Source organism: Colossoma macropomum, unplaced genomic scaffold (genome assembly GCF_904425465.1).
Source record: "Colossoma macropomum unplaced genomic scaffold, Colossoma_macropomum, whole genome shotgun sequence".
NCBI lineage: Eukaryota > Metazoa > Chordata > Actinopteri > Characiformes > Serrasalmidae > Colossoma > Colossoma macropomum.
Window position 1 is genome coordinate 38,595,979 of NW_023494787.1, and position 16,044 is coordinate 38,612,022.

At 37.0% G+C, this 16,044-nt stretch overlaps 1 pseudogene and 1 gene segment (V, D, J or C); one reads left to right on the top strand and one right to left on the bottom strand.

Annotated features, from left to right (window-relative positions):
- Positions 1-9,453: 9,453 nt before the first annotated feature.
- Positions 9,454-10,090, bottom strand: LOC118806017 (annotated as a pseudogene).
- Positions 10,091-10,682: 592 nt separating this feature from the next.
- Positions 10,683-12,930, top strand: LOC118804931. The segment is given in 3 exon segments: positions 10,683-10,688; positions 11,042-11,144; positions 12,357-12,930. Coding segments are annotated over 3 exon segments (435 nt in total).
- The last annotated feature ends 3,114 nt before the right edge of the window (positions 12,931-16,044 follow it).

Consider the following 16,044-nt stretch of genomic DNA (forward strand, 5'->3'; position numbering starts at 1 on the left):
TATATTTACTACTTCTTTAAAGTTTAAAGATGTCATATCAGGTGTCTGTGTCACCAAATCTTCCTTCCTTTCCATTAACTGCAGAGTCATTTCTGGCATCATCAGGAAGGTGCACAGAATCATCAACGTTGTCCACAATCTCCTCTTCTGGATTGCGACTCTGGAGATCTTTATGCATCTCTTTTTCCTCTGCTTGTTCTTCCACATTTTCTTCTGGCTCTATTGAGCCTTCAACATCTCGACTCTGTAAACGTGGTGCCTCTTCCCTTGGCCCTTTGACACAATGCGATAAATTATACCACTTCCTTCTAAACACCTTCACGAACACCTTGTCTCCCGGTTGCACTGTGCTCCTCTTTTGCTCCTCGAGCCTCTCCTGCACTTCCTCTTTTCTTTGCCTTCAGCAACTTATACTCCTCTTTTCCATCTCCTAACTCCCCCCCTTGCAACATGAGCTGACCCCTGTGCCTCCTCAATCATCAGAACTCACTCCGTGTCAGCACTGACCTGCTGCTTCCTCTATCTCTCTCTCTGCATACACATTTCTCTTTTTCTCTCTTTCTGTCTTTCTGTCTCTTTCTCTGTCTTTCTCCTTCTCTCATCATGTTCTTTTTCCCCCTCTTTCTGTTATTCATCTCTTTTCTGTTTCTTCTTCTCTCTATCTTTTTTTATTTCTCCCTCTTTCTCCTCTCTAATTCTCTCACACCCCATAGGTGGATAAAGGAAGAAAAAGATCAGAATTGAGTATCAAATGAACCCACTAGGTATTTTTAACAACACAATAAACAATTCAATATGACTCACGCACATTATCTGCCAACACTTAGGTCATTTTATCTACAACAAATGTTTTCCTCCTTTGAACACCCAGTTATCATCAATAAAGAAATTTCAGTTTATTTCACTCTAATAACACCTTAAATACTTATTAAATTTTTCTTTACCCATGGACACAAACATCCTCACTGGTCTCTCCACTTCTCTCCAAAATCATAAACGTCCTTCTTGGGGGCTCATCCAATTTAACCAATTCAAAAAGTGAAGATAACGAAGAAGTCTCCGCTGACACCGTCTTGCTTGTATAAGATGTTTATTACAAAGTAAAACAGTATCATATCAAGCACTATAAAGTACCTGAGAGAGGATCTGTGCCAATTCTAATGTGTCCCCTCCAGAACAGAATATCCCAACTGCTTATATATGGTACTTGTTGTTGAAAAAGGAGACAGAACATATGGTCCTTTTTAAAATGATCTATTTGGAACTAAGAGAAGAAGGGAGAGAGAGAGACCCACTCCCTATGGGGCCTTTGGACCAGGGGCCCCCTTAACTTAAACATTCCAAACCTGCAAAAACAGAACACATGGAACTCCTAAATACTACATCAATTTATACTGAAAGTTAACAGTGTTGTTGCCTTCTTCTATAAAGCCACTCTTTTAAATATACCACACCACAATAATAAATAAATTTATTATTATTATTATTATTATTATTATTATTATTATTATATTACATGTCCAAATATATGATTTTTACACTTAGAAGCTGATGGGAAGTCACAGTTAGTAGGTCTAATAGACTACATTTCACGGTTAATTAATTAAAGTACACTAGTCACATAGTGAACAAATAGATTCAGTCATGCGCAGGCATTAATTATAATTCAGTTTGCTGAACGAATGGTTAAAATTCCAGTCATACATTGGTTGCTGTGCAAAAACATATACTATCAAATGATGCAACAGGCATTACCAATCACACATTCTCAAACAGCCTAAAATGAAAACAAAAAAATTGCTGCCACACAGTGTCATATTTGTCAAGTATGTACAAAGTTCCAGCATGCATTTTTCTAACCACCAAAGATCAGGAAACTTAAACAAAACAGCAGACTGTCTTGAAAGAAGAAGGTCAGTGTGGTCAGCAGTAGAATCAGTGTGGTCATCATTGTGCTGTGTGTAAGTGAGTCTGAAAGGACTGAAGTCTCCAGTGTTGATCACAGCAGCACTCTTAAAGTGTGTGGAGCTGTGATCATGCAAAACCCTCTTCTATCAGCTGCACTTCCTGTCTTTCACATGCAGTTACTCACACAGTTCATCACTGCAGATCATGAGACTTTTTTCATTATGTAATTTTAAATACCATTATTTGTCAATTTAATTTGCTCAAGATGTGTTTTTTCAACAGTGCTGAAATATTAAAATCACTCCACAATCAAAGTGAAAGTTTTGTTTGTTTGTTTTCTTTTTTAAGATGACTTTTTCTTTATTTTTCATATGAAATCAGTTTTAGTCGTATATATGTTTAGTCGTATATATGTTCATCCACACGCTATAGTGTTAAACGTACTATAACATCGTTTACACCCAATAGCTTTATTGAAAACCTTCCAGATCTTTCATCCTTAATTAGCTGTCCGTCTGAACCTGATGAATTAGATATGCTGACTAAATGTTTGGAAGACACGTTTCGCTCTACTTTAGATAATGTGGCTCTGCTAACAAGTAAAAGAATAAGGCAGAAAAGGCTCCATGGTACAATGACCATACTCGAGCTATGAAACAGACTGTTAAGCGATTAGAGCCTAAATGGCGTCAGACTAAACTTGAGGTTTTCCAATCTGCCTGGAAGGAGAGTCTTATAGACTATAGAAAAGCACTGAAGTCAGCACGTTCAGCCTATCTCTCGTCAGTGATTGAAAATAACAAGAATAATCTTAGACTGCTATTCAGTACTATCTCTAAATTGACTAATAATCAAGGAGCTACTGAAGCCCAGATACCATCAGCCTACAGCAGCACTGACTTCATGAACTTCTTCAATAATAGGATTGAATCGATTAGGCACAAAATTCAAAATGCGCAGCTAACAAGTGCAGTGTCCTATAAACCTAATCTAGATCTAGAGTGCAGTATAACCACTGCAGAGACGCTGGAGTCTTTTACTTTACTTGTCCAAATTATTTCATCTTCAAAAACAGCAACTTGTATACTAGATCCAATTCCTACAGGTTTACTTAAAGACATTTTGCCAGAAATAACCAACCTTTTCTATCTATAATAAACTCTTCTCTCAGCCTCGGCTATGTTCCAAAATCTCTTAAATTAGGTGTAGACCTATTTCAAATCTTCCCTTTTTATCAAAAATTTTAGAGAAAGCCGTGACAAAACAATTATGTTCCCATCTGCATAGGAGTAATATTTATGAAATATTTCAGTCTGTCTTCAGGCCTCACCATAGTACTGAAACAGCATTAGTGAAAATTGTAAATGATCTTTTATTATCCGCTGACAAAGGAAACATATCCTTACTGGTTTTACTTGATCTTAGTGCAGCTTTTGACACAATAGACCATTCCATTCTATTAGACAGGCTTGAGAAACTAGTAGGAGTGACAGGTAAAGCTCTTTCATGGTTCAAATCTTACCTTAGTGATCGCTATGAGTTTGTTAATGTAAATGGTGAACCATCAGCTCTAACAAGAGTAAAGTATGGTGTTCCACAGGGCTCTGTCTTAGGACCCATATTATTTACCTTATATATGCTACCACTAGGTACCATCATTAGAAAACATGGCATCAGTTTCCACCGCTACGCCGACAATACACAGTTATATATTTCAGCTAAACCAGAGGACAAAATTGAACTTAATAAGATAGAGGACTGTGTAAAAGACATTAAAGACTGGATGTCAAGTAACTTCCTCTTACTAAACTCGGACAAAACTGAAGTTCTTCTTCTTGGTCCAAAAGCTGCTAGGGATAATCTGCCTACGTTTATCTCAATAGTTTCTCAATTGCACCAGGCACATCTGTAAAAAGCCTTGGTGTCACAATCGATCCCGATCTGGCCTTCTATGAGCATATTACCAATATTACCAGAATAGCTTTCCTCCACCTTCGTAACATCGCTAAATTAAGAAATGCACTGTCGATACAGGATGCAGAAACGTTAGTTGACTTATAAAGCTTTGAATGGCCTTGCTCCTCAGTACCTCAGTGACCTCATTTCCTATTATCAACAGACACGCCCACTTAGATCACAAGGTGCGGGCTCATTATTAGTACCTAGAATTAATAAAGTTACATCAGGGGAAGAGCCTTTTCATTCAACGCCCCCTAACTTTGTAATAACCTACCAGTCTGTGTTCGGGACTCAAACACAACCTCCATCTTTAAGTCTAGGCTAAAAACTTACCTGTTTAGTCGAGCCTTTGCCTAATTAGTTTTCCTGTTAGAATAAGGCACAGATCTGGGACAGAGAGTCCTATGGTAATCTTAGATTTAGAAATATGGGAGTAAATGTAGAGTAGAACACTTTATTAGTCATTAGATACTCAGTGATGGTAAAAGGCAGTGACATGAGCTCACTTTGAATTTTCGTATAGACTTTTTGGCTGATTACTCATTTTCTGCATGTAAAAGCTTTTTTTTATCATCAGATAAAGGGAAAAGAAAATTGTGATACACTGAAGGAGACACAATGTTCAACAAAGCAAGTAGAAGTCTTTCATTGATGGCCATGACTGATAAACAAATTAGTCACCAAGTAACTTAACATTGTCACTAATGTAACCCAACTGGTAACTATGATGTTTTACTCCCCTTTCTTCATACACAGTGGGTAAGGTTAGAGCTAGTTAAGATTCATCACATACAAGCCTTTAATAAATTAGATACACAACTAGTATATAGTGGTGGATAATGTCACTGCTCTGTATGTAGCAGACCAGGCTTTAATTCTCCTCTCAGACAAGAACACCATACTATAGCAATAAGAGTCACTGGGCTCGACTTCTCATGCTTCAGTTACTTTCCAAAATAACATAATGGAATTAGTCACTTTTTCACCATATGTTAAGCTCAGCAAAAAAAAAGAAGGATGTGTTAGTTTATTTTTTTAGCTTTAGGAAAATAACAAAATATGTCATTTGACCAGGGTTGTTTTTGCACAACACAGAATATGTTTGTCGAGAACATTTTTCCATTAATCACTGTATTTACTGCACAATTCCAGCATTCGCTTTATTTCTGTCTAATGTCTACAACATTACTTAGAATAGCAGATTGTACTGGTTTTAGATGTTGGAGATTTCAGAGCATATCTGTGCTTGAGTTTTCAGAAATTAGACTATAAAGTATTTATCTGTTATATCTAGTGAGCTGTGTTTTTCACAGTGTTCCTTACCTGAAGTTGTTCATTACCAAAGTTTGTTGAGCCTGAAGTATCATTTACAAGCAAAGCCCAATGCTGACTGTGCTGGATGTTATGAGAGAACTATGGATAAATCTATGGTATGAAGTACAGAATGTCTCAAAATTAAAAATCTGGGGAGTCCCTGAATAGAATCTTATTATGACGTTATTTATTTATTTTGAGATGTTTCTGCAGTTTCTGCAGGGTTTTACAGCTGTAGAGCATTTAGCTTATAAGATAAACTGTTGCGTTGAGCTGCATTTTTCTGCAGAGAGGAGTGTGAAGTATTTTTAAAAAGTTTACAGTAAAAAACGTTTCTTAGTGATTGTAATAAACTGTAACCATTTTACAGCCCTGTTGTAAACACAGCTATAGAACATGTGAGGATGTGTGTGTTTGTCAGAGTCGACTCTGAAACATATGATCAGTTCCAGCTGCAGCAGTGCAGAGTGACTGAGGGAGGTTTTTGTACGATGCTTTTTCACTGTGTGAACACATAGCTACCACTGATCTCATGATAAGTCATACAGTAATAATCTCCAGCATCTTCAGCCTGGACTCCACTGATGGTCAGAGTGAAGTCCTGACCATTCCCTCCAGATGAAGGATGACCTCCACCACCACTGAATTTTGAGGAAACTCCAGATTCTCTCTCATCTGAATAATATATCAGAAGCTTTGGCACTTCTCCAGGTTTCTGAAGGTACCAGGATGTAAAATAACGGCCCTTGGAAGTTGTCCCTTGCTCATACCGATAAACTACAGTGTTGGATTTGCAGTCAATAGTGACTGAATGACCAGGCTGAGCTGATTTAGCTGCAGTTTGAGTGACCACAACCTGCCCCAAAGAGCCTGCAAAGATAAAGAAATGGTGTGAATATAAATGTTTTGTAATATAATTACATGTATGTACTTTATTATAAAATGCTCTTAAAAATGAAATATTTACTGAATACTAAAGAAAAAAAAAAAATCAAATGTAACTGATAGAAATGTTCTTACCCAAAGTAGATGTAACAATCATCCAGATGAAGATGGTGATTAAAGTCATGATGGCTTTTGGATGTGTGATCATGTAGATCAGCTCTCAGTCATGAACTGTTAAACTGACAGAGCTATAAACTCTCCCAGAGCACTGAAGCATGAGCTGCTAATGCAAAGTGACTTCAGCATGAAAATCATCTACCTGACTGCAGAAAACAAAACTGAGCAGTCAAACTGACGATAACTGAACAGTTAGATGACCAGACAGTGTTTGTAAGTCAACACAAGTGATGACCTGCTTCAGATTTTCTTCAGTGCTACAGTACAGGCTTAAAACTGATGTCACAACTTCCACCACATTGTGCTGCTGTGCAATAAGACAGAGGAGAAAGACCTTTATAACCTGATTTAAAGATTCTGTCTGTAAAGCAACTTGTGGATCACATTAATGCTTTAGAAATAAATAGTCCATTCTCAACTTCATTTACCTCATTCTTCTGAGCACAATACAATTGTAAACATTAAAGTGCCACAGGCAGAATCAGTGCTAAAGTCTCAGCTTTTTAAGAGTAAAGATTCTGTTTTCTTGACAAAAACAATCTAGCGTAACTACAAGGCACAAAGTCATGAGAGTCTGTTAAAACGCACTGTTTTTGTTCAGGTACAGACACAAGCTCAGTGTATAAAATGAGTGAGTGAACAGTAATAGGATAGGATACATAGTGATAGGAAATTCTCAGCCAGTCATTTCACTCATCTCATTCTTTTTAAACAGCTGCATGACAAACAATGTCTAAACAATGTAACTGCCAAGAAAGCTCCACTAGAGAAGACAGACATCTTTGTGATTGAGGTGTAAACCTGACATGAGCAAATATCTGGATTTTCGTTCAGGTCTGCTGGACTCTTGCAGAGCGTCAGGTGAAGAGAAGAAAATAAACTCAGTTGTTCTTTGATCAGGGAAGAGGTTCACTGCTGGACAAAAAAGAACAGAGCAGCAGCTTCTTTCACAGAAACAGGGAGGGACACTGACCTGCAGCATCCCTTTAGCGGCTGAATCCCACAAACATGGACGATGGCTGCAGAATGGGTAAACTGAGCCAGCACTCTTCCTGCCACTTTTCTTTCTCTGTCTGTACCTCATTTATGGCACAATAATTCATTCCACATTATAATAATAGTAATAATAATAATAATAAAAAGAAGAAGAAGTAGAAGAAGAAGAAGAAAACTGTGAAAAAAATGTGCTTTCAATAAATTATTGGTACATTTTCGGTAAAGTTCACAGACAATTCCAACACTGCTTTATCTTTAAATTCTGTGAAATTACAGTATGTATTGTGTTTATATACATGACAAATCTTCTGTTCTTATAAAACAGTCCATAATTTTAATGTTTTATCCAGAAAAAAAGTTTTTTCAACTCAAAAGAGAAAAAGCTTGAGGCTAACTAGCCCCTGTTAATCAAGTTTAGCTAACTCAGCTAGCTGGCATTCAAACATTCAAAACCCTTCAACCCCTTAAAATCCCAGGCTTATTACATACTATGTCTTATTATTCAGTAACTCTCTTCCAGTGCAAACTGACAGAGCTGTTCTTAGGTAATAGACGTGTGTGATCAAACTTTGGGACCAAAGTAAGGGGTTAATGTCTAGTTTATGGGCAAAACATTAAGACAGTCGAAGCAGGTCCCAAGTCAGTACAGGCAAGTGTGAAGTGAAATCCAGAGCCATAAACTTTGTCACCATTCATTTTATTTTGCAATTTAATGTCATTTCAACATTTGGCACCAAAAAAGTAATAATATTTAGGTATTTATGTATTTCTGTATTTATTTCTGCCTTTTTAGGTAAATTACAGAATCCAAGACACACGGATAACCATGACAGACATAATGGTATACACGAAGAGTACGTATTTACACATGATAAGACTTTTAAAAGTTCTATTAAACTTAATAAAAAAAGGTTGAAGATAATAATTGTTTAATGATTTTTGGGAGCGTAGAATAGAAATTAAACTAGCTCAGCATTAAAGCTAATTCAGCAAACTAAAAACAACAGATTAAATTGAATTTTAAAAACAAACAACAGAAACCAAAAATGATTTTGCTGAACGGTGCTAAACAACGTTTACAGAAAAGACAGCAACATGATGATGAATGTACAAAGCTGAAATCCTGATTCAAATTTTCTGTTCTACCTTAAATGGTGCAACAGTCAGGTGTCAGTATATAACTGCTGTACCAGTTAAGGTGAAGCAGAAAATTTGAATATGAAGCTGGAGAACGTTGCGCCTGTTTTAACTCTTGTTTTAGATAGAAAGAGCTCTGTTTCTTTTGTTTAACTGCTACTATGAGGAAAATGGTAAGTTTGCCTGGTGAGCTCTCCAGTAAGACTGGAGTTTAAGTGCTGAGTGAGGGAGCTGATTGATGCTATTAATGCTTCGCTTGTTTCTAGCTAATGGAGGTGAGCTTGAATTCTCACACTTCACTTCCTAAATAAAATAAGCTAAGCCATAACCACAGTATCAGCCATTTGAGGACGTTGCTGCATGTCAGATTTGGATAAAATACAGTTCTGTCATGCCTACAGCAGGAAACGGATCCATTCACATGAAAAGTAAACGGCTGTGTAGACTCCTGTCTGTAGTCAGAGGTCTTTCCATGTTTCATCCACTTTGTGTCTCGAGTCTTTTTAAATCATCAGGCTCAAGTCTGAGCTTTTAGTGCAAGTCATTTTATAATCTTGTTGAGTCGAGTCTCAAGTCATCAAATTTGTGATTTGAGTGTGACACCTCCTCGCTATTAAAACATATTTCTTGGCTTATGGTACGGGCGCTAACAGTATTTATTTTCTCTGGGTCTTATTGTGTTGATTGTACAGCTATGTTACGAATCCGAGCTGAACAAGTTTACAGTTTCTCCAGAGGGAGGAATCTAATGTTGCAAAAGAGTCCCCTTGTGCGAGGGCATTCATTTTAGAAAACAAATGAAGAAAATGACACATGACCCTTCCAGTTCATTGTTGTCTTTCTTATGGGGTCTCTTTACCTTTATTAATCCAAACAGTAATGTAGTGTAATTTTTTGAAATGTTACATCTGGAGAATGATGAGTTTTTTTTTTTTTTTCCTAAATATTTCTTACACCAAACCCAGTAAGTGCTCTACTAGCTGTGTAGGTGTGGAAATGAAAGTTAACATTGTTTATTTGTGTGTGTGCAGTTCTACTCTGTGACTTGTGTCCTCATCTCCCTCAACACCTGCAGTAGATGCAGCTGCAGCAGTGCAGTCTCTGTACAGTCTGCCTGAGGGATGTTTTTGTATGACACTTTTTCACTGTGTGAACACTGGACCACTATATACCCCCATACAGTAATAATCTCCTGCATCCTCAGGCTGGACTCCACTGATAGTCAGTTGAAAGTTAAGCCCTGAATCGTTCTGAGACTCCAGACTCACGTCTGTTTGCCTTATAAATCAGGAGTTTAGGAGCTTCTCCAGGTTTCTGCAGGTGCCAACTCATGTAATCATCAGCTCCACTAGTTCCAGTACAGCTAATGGAGACACTCTTTCCTGCTTCAACAGACAGAAACTCAGGAGACTGAACCTCTTGATGGGAAACTGAAGAAAGAGAGAAAAAATTACAAAATAAAAAATTATAGAATCTCAAAGGTTGTAAAACAGTGTTTGTACTGAAATTACATTCTTATCAGATTCAACACTTCAGAAGAGTGTAGAAATAAATGTGCTCTCACCTTGAGGAAAGAAGGTCAGAGTGGTCAGCAGTAGAATCAGTGTGGTCATCATTGTGCTGTGTGTGAGTGAGTCTGAAAGGACTGAAGTCTCCAGTGTTGATCACACCAGCACTCTTAAAGTGTGTGGAGCTGTGATCATGCAAAACCCTCTTCTATCAGCTGCACTTCCTGTCTTTCACATACAGTAACTCACACAGTTCATCACTGCAGATACTTCTTTCATTATATTACTATAAATAGTGTTATTTGTTCTTTTAATTTGCTCAAAATTTTTGTGCTTTGGTGTTAAAATCACACTACAACCATGTATCGCAGTACAAAGTGAAAGCTTTGTTTGCTTGTTTGTTTTCTTTTTTAAGATGACTTTTTACTTTATCATTTTTTATTTTTTGCTTTTCATATTTATGATTCAACCATTACAACGAAATGTGTCACTGAATACCAGCTTCCCGCATATGAATCATTATTAATCAACACTGTAGTTTAACTCATCAGCAGATACATTTACTGCAAACATATCAGTTTATAGTCTCTCTCACCCTTTTCCAGTAGGGGGCGATAAGCTGCTATAAACTTTGTCTTCCCACCAGAGTTCAGCTTGTTGTGTCTGTCAGAATCTGTTTGGACATTTTTGAGCAGTGAGTCAATGAGATTCACTTTTGGACTTTTGGAGGAGCATCCAGACTCAGTGATGTAGGTAAGTGCAGAAATACAATATTTTAAAGACATTAGATGTAGAACTATGGGAGTAAATGTAGAGTAGAGCTTTATTTGTCATTAGATACACAGTGATGGTAAAAGGCAGTGACATGAGCCTGCTCTAAAAATTTTGGCTGAAAATGAATTTAGACTTTTTGGCCTCATTACTTCTTTTCTCCTTCTGAAAAGATTTTAATGCTTTGGCTTCAACTAAAGTCAGATAAAGGGACAACAAAAGTGAGAAACACACATTCTTCAACAAAGCAATTAGAAGTTGTTGTAAAAAGCTGTAAATCATGAATTAGAAACATCATCTGTGATGTGTTTTGGGGTTTCTGGTTAATGAAGCTGCTATAAATCATAAATTAGATCATTGTGTGTAGCAGGTTTGAGTTGTTCTAGTTAAACAGTGCAGCTTTAGTGCAGGAGGTTTTTGTACAGACACTGAATGAGGTCGTATCACTGTGGAACACTTTTGGTGGAGGAACTCGACTCTCTGTTGGAAGTAAGTCATTTTCTTCTTGCTATAATGTATAATTTAGTACAAAATAAAATAGAACGAAAAAAATAGCAAACCATGTACAGTCACGTGTGAAAGTTTTAACATTTCTGATCAAATGACATTTTTTTTGATGTCGTAAGTAAAAATAAGTGAACACATCCTTTACAGCGAACACAATAAAACAAATAATGTGTTTTTAATATGTTAAATTCAGCAAATAAACAGAGACTGTACATTAAAATGTGCAAAAGTCTGTTCTTTGTAGAGGATGAGTTTTATTTTTATTCCTTTTTACCTAGAAAAACAACAAAATATGTCATTTGACCAGGGGTGCCTGTACACGACTGTATATATAATTTCTTGCAGTTATTTTAGATCAATATATTTGTATTGATGTATTTTTGTATTTGCTGTTCTGTTACTAATCAATAATGTAATTTTAAACGTATGAAAAAATACTGGCATATCATATTTAAATTTGTTCTCTGCTGAGAATGTAGAAAATCAACTTAAAATATCATTTCATCAGTAGTGCCCAAACTTTACATTCGACTGTATAGAGTCATTATTCCTTTATATTATTAAATTACTAGACCTACACTGATTAATGAATAATAAGCGATTAAATGAAGAACAATATTTTTCATTAAAGTAGTAGATTGGTAACTATAAGTGAACAGTGTTTAATTAAAAAACAATAAGAATAACCCAATTTTGTCTTTTTTGGTATATATATATATATATATATATATATATATATATATATATATATATATATGTATGTATATATGTATATATGTATATGTGTGTGTTTTATAGACTTTTTACTTGTTCAGCATTTGATATTTATATAATTTTGATTTTGTTTTTTAGAATTATTGTTTGTTGTTTAGTCATTATTATATTATTAGTCTCACACTAATAAATAAGAGATCAAACACAGTGAAAACATGTTGATTATTTACTATAAGTTGTGAAATGTGTTTTAATGAGCTGCTGCTCTCAGTTCTGCTTTATGAACATAAAGTCTGTTAAAGGGAAGTGAAAGAGTCTCAGAATGACTGATAGAACTGAATATGACTATTTCAGACAACAGAAACCCCTGACTATCATCTCTCTCTCTCTCTCTCTCTCTCTCTCTCTCTCTCTCTCTGTCTTTCTCTCTCTCTCTCTGTCTCTCTCTGTCTCTCTCTCTCTCTCTCTCTCTCTCTGCAGGTGATGCTCGGCCGACCCTTACAGTGTTGCCCCCCTCTAGTGTGGAGTTGAAGCAGGGGAAGGCTACACTGGTGTGTTTGGCCAACAAGGGCTTCCCCTCAGACTGGACGCTGAGCTGGAAGGTGGACGGTAACAGTCCGACGTCAGGTGTGAGTGTGAGTGGGGGTGTGCTGGAGAAGGGAAACGGCCTCTACAGCTGGAGCAGCACCCTGAGCCTCACTGAGCAGCAGTGGAGGAACATACGAGCAGTGAGCTGTGAGGCCAGACAGGGCAGCCAAAGCCCAGTCACCCACAGCCTGACCCCACAGCAGTGCACTGACCTCTGAGAGTGTACTATATACACAATCAGCAGTGCACTGACCTCTGAGAGGGTCCAATTTACAAAAAGTGTATTAGACATAAACATACATACACATCCACTATCAGTCTGCGCTGTTTTAGTGTTTCTGCTGATGAGCGCTTAAACAATTCTCCAGCTCTATTTCAGTTTTATTGTTCTCATCTAAGACTTTTATTCACTGTCTGAGTGTTATGCTTTGCTATTTGCCTGCAAAATAAAAGCTCTTCAAAACGATGTTGGTCCATCTGCATTTTCTTTGGAAATATTTGCATCATATAGACAGATTAAATTATTATCTACATTTGAATGATATCAAAATGTTTACTGTAGTGTTGTAGATACTGTAGAAACTACAGTGTCTTCTGATATGGAAATTAATCAGCCATTCTGGTGTGTGTGTGTGTGTGTGTGTGTGTGTGTGTGTGTGTGTGTGTGTGTGTGTGTGTGTTTGTGTGTGTTAAGTTTTACACTTCATACTCAAATTAAGCCATCATGCTCTAAAACTGCTTAACAAATAAATCAGAAAAAAAAAACAGAATTTTGCTTTCTTTTCTTAAATTAAGATCACCTCTGAACACACTACAACGGTATTTTGTGATATAGGTGTCCTGTGCCCCCTCCTTTGCACTGTGTTTGGTGAAACTGCAATGCTCTTTATATTTAACTATGTGCCTCCACATTCAGTTTATCAAAGGCTATCAAATTCTCTAATGAACTAAAACAGTAGAGACTTTAATTTGTTTATAAAGTTCATTACTGCATGCTCATACTTTAAAGTCCTTTATACTTTTATTACCTTAAACAGTGTTTAGTCTGACATGGTGTAGTCACTTGCTTTGTCTCAAAGAGGTCCATCAACAACACATTAGCCAACATAGTCTAGAGTTCACTAAGATAAAAAAAACTTTAATGGATGCCTTTGATGAACAAATTTGTCCAAATAAATTGTTATTGTTTTTGTCGCTAAATATCTTTTATTGTCATTAAAGTAACTTAACTGCTAACTATAATGTTTCACAGTTCCTTTATACATAGTGGCTTTACTGTTTATTATCTATAATTAAAATATTGGAATATAAATATGTAATATAAAACGTAGCCTGTGCAAAAGTTATGGCATAGTTTATACTTCATATAGATGTTTTTTTCAACATGTTAAGCTCAGCAAATAAATAGAAATTGTTTACTAAAATTAGCAGAAAAACACTTTGTTTAAGTTTGTTATTTGTAGATGATGTGTTGACATATTTTACTCTCAACAAAATATGTCATTTGACCAAGGCTGTGTATGCATGTGACTGTATATGTTTGTCCAGAACATTATTCCATTAATCACTGTAATTACTGATCAGTTCTGGGATTCTTTTTCTCTGTGTCTAATGTCCACCACATTCATTAAAACAGCAAACTGTGCTGGTTTTAGACTCTGGAGATATCAGAGCATAACTATGTTTGTGCTTTCAGACACTAAACTGGGAGGGTCTGTGTGTTACATCTCATGAGCTTACTGTGTTTTTCACATTGCTTACCTGAAATTGTTCATTACCAAAGTATGCTGAGCCTCATTTACAAGAAAAACACAATGGTGATGTGGCAATAACAGGTGTTCTGCAGACTGTGTGTACCATTATGGGAGAATTGTGAATAAATCAACAAGCAGCAAACTAACAAAAGTGGAAAAATCAAAGTGGAAAACTACAGTTCTCCTTAAAACAAGATGTAAAGTAACTATATGAAAGCCAGAGGGCTACAATTGTGGAGGAGTTGCATGCAGCCTCTGTTGCTCTGACTGGACGTCAGTCATGAAAATTGGATTAACATTCATTATGTTCACCCTGAGTTCATGTGACTTACATGTTCAGTTCTTGTAAACTCTGTATTCATACAAAGAAAAAAGTGTTATTTAATTACTGAAAGAAAGAAATACACCCTGACGAAGCTTATTTTCTCCACTTTCTCTTTCTTTGTTTGTATGTCTAACGACATATTGTTTAAATGTTGTTTTTCTTCTCTCTTGCGTACGCTCCCACTTTCTTCAGTTTCCTTACTCTCCTGTCTCTAACAATCTTCAGGTGTTGCTGCTGATGGAGGTGCAGTGGCATGTGCTGATTGGCTGTGCTGAGATCGGGACAAAAGCTTATAAACCTGGTGGTCGGCTTCCTCAAGGCTCCTCCTTCTTCCCTTGTTGATGGTTCTGCCTGACCAGCTAGACAAAGAGTTTCCAACACAGAGTAGCTGGGCCTACTTTCTGCGTAGTTGCTAGTCTACTGTGATATTTTAAACTGTCGACTTTGGTGGTCTGTGAAACCTTCGGACATTTGCTGAGTTGAACAGCTGCCCGTCCTGTGAGGTCTGATGCTGTGGCTTCTTCTGCCTTGGTCAGGTGCCCACTGTTCACCAGTCTTCATGGAGGTTTGACCACCATGGAGCTTCTTGCTGTACAATGCTGTGCAAACCTCACCTACATGAACTGACCCTTCTGATGATGCTACTGCTTCTGCTGCTGCAGCTGCACAGACTTAAACTATCTAATTATAACCATTGCTTCACCTGAAAAAAAAAAAAAATTAGGTCCACTTTTTTGTAAAGATGCTGAAACGTATCACCAGTTCCAGCTGCAGCAGTGCAGAGTGACTGAGGGAGGTTTTTGTACGATGCTTTTTCACTGTGTGAGCACTGGGCTACCACTGATCTCATGTACAGTCATACAGTAATAATCTCCAGCATCTTCAGCCTGGACTCCACTGATGGTCAGAGTGAAGTCCTGACCATTCCCTCCAGATGAAGGATGACCTCCACCACCACTGAATTTAGAGGAAACTCCAGAAAATCTCTCATCAGACAAATATATCAGTAGCTTTGGCTCTTCTCCAGGTTTCTGAAAGTACCAGGATGTAAAATAACGGCCCTTGGTAGCTGTCAACTCCTCATTCCGATACACTACATTGTTGGCTTTGCAGTCAATAGTGACTGAATGACCAGGCTGAGCTGATTTAGCTGCAGTCTGAGTGACCACAACCTGCCCCAAAGAGCCTGCAGAGATAAAGGAACAGTGTGATTATAAATCTTTAGTAAAATAACTACATGTATGTACTTTATTTGAAAATGCTTTGAAATATTAATCATTTAAATATTAAAACATAAAACAATGATCAAATGGAACTGATTTCTTACCAATAGTAGATGTAACAAGCATCCAGATGAAGATGGTGATTAAAGTCATGATGTGTGATCATGTAGATCAGCTCTCAGTCATGAAGTGTTAAACTGTCAGAGCTATAAACTCTCCCAGAGCACTGAAGCATGAGCTGCTAATGCAAAGTATCTTCAGCATGAAAATCATCTTCC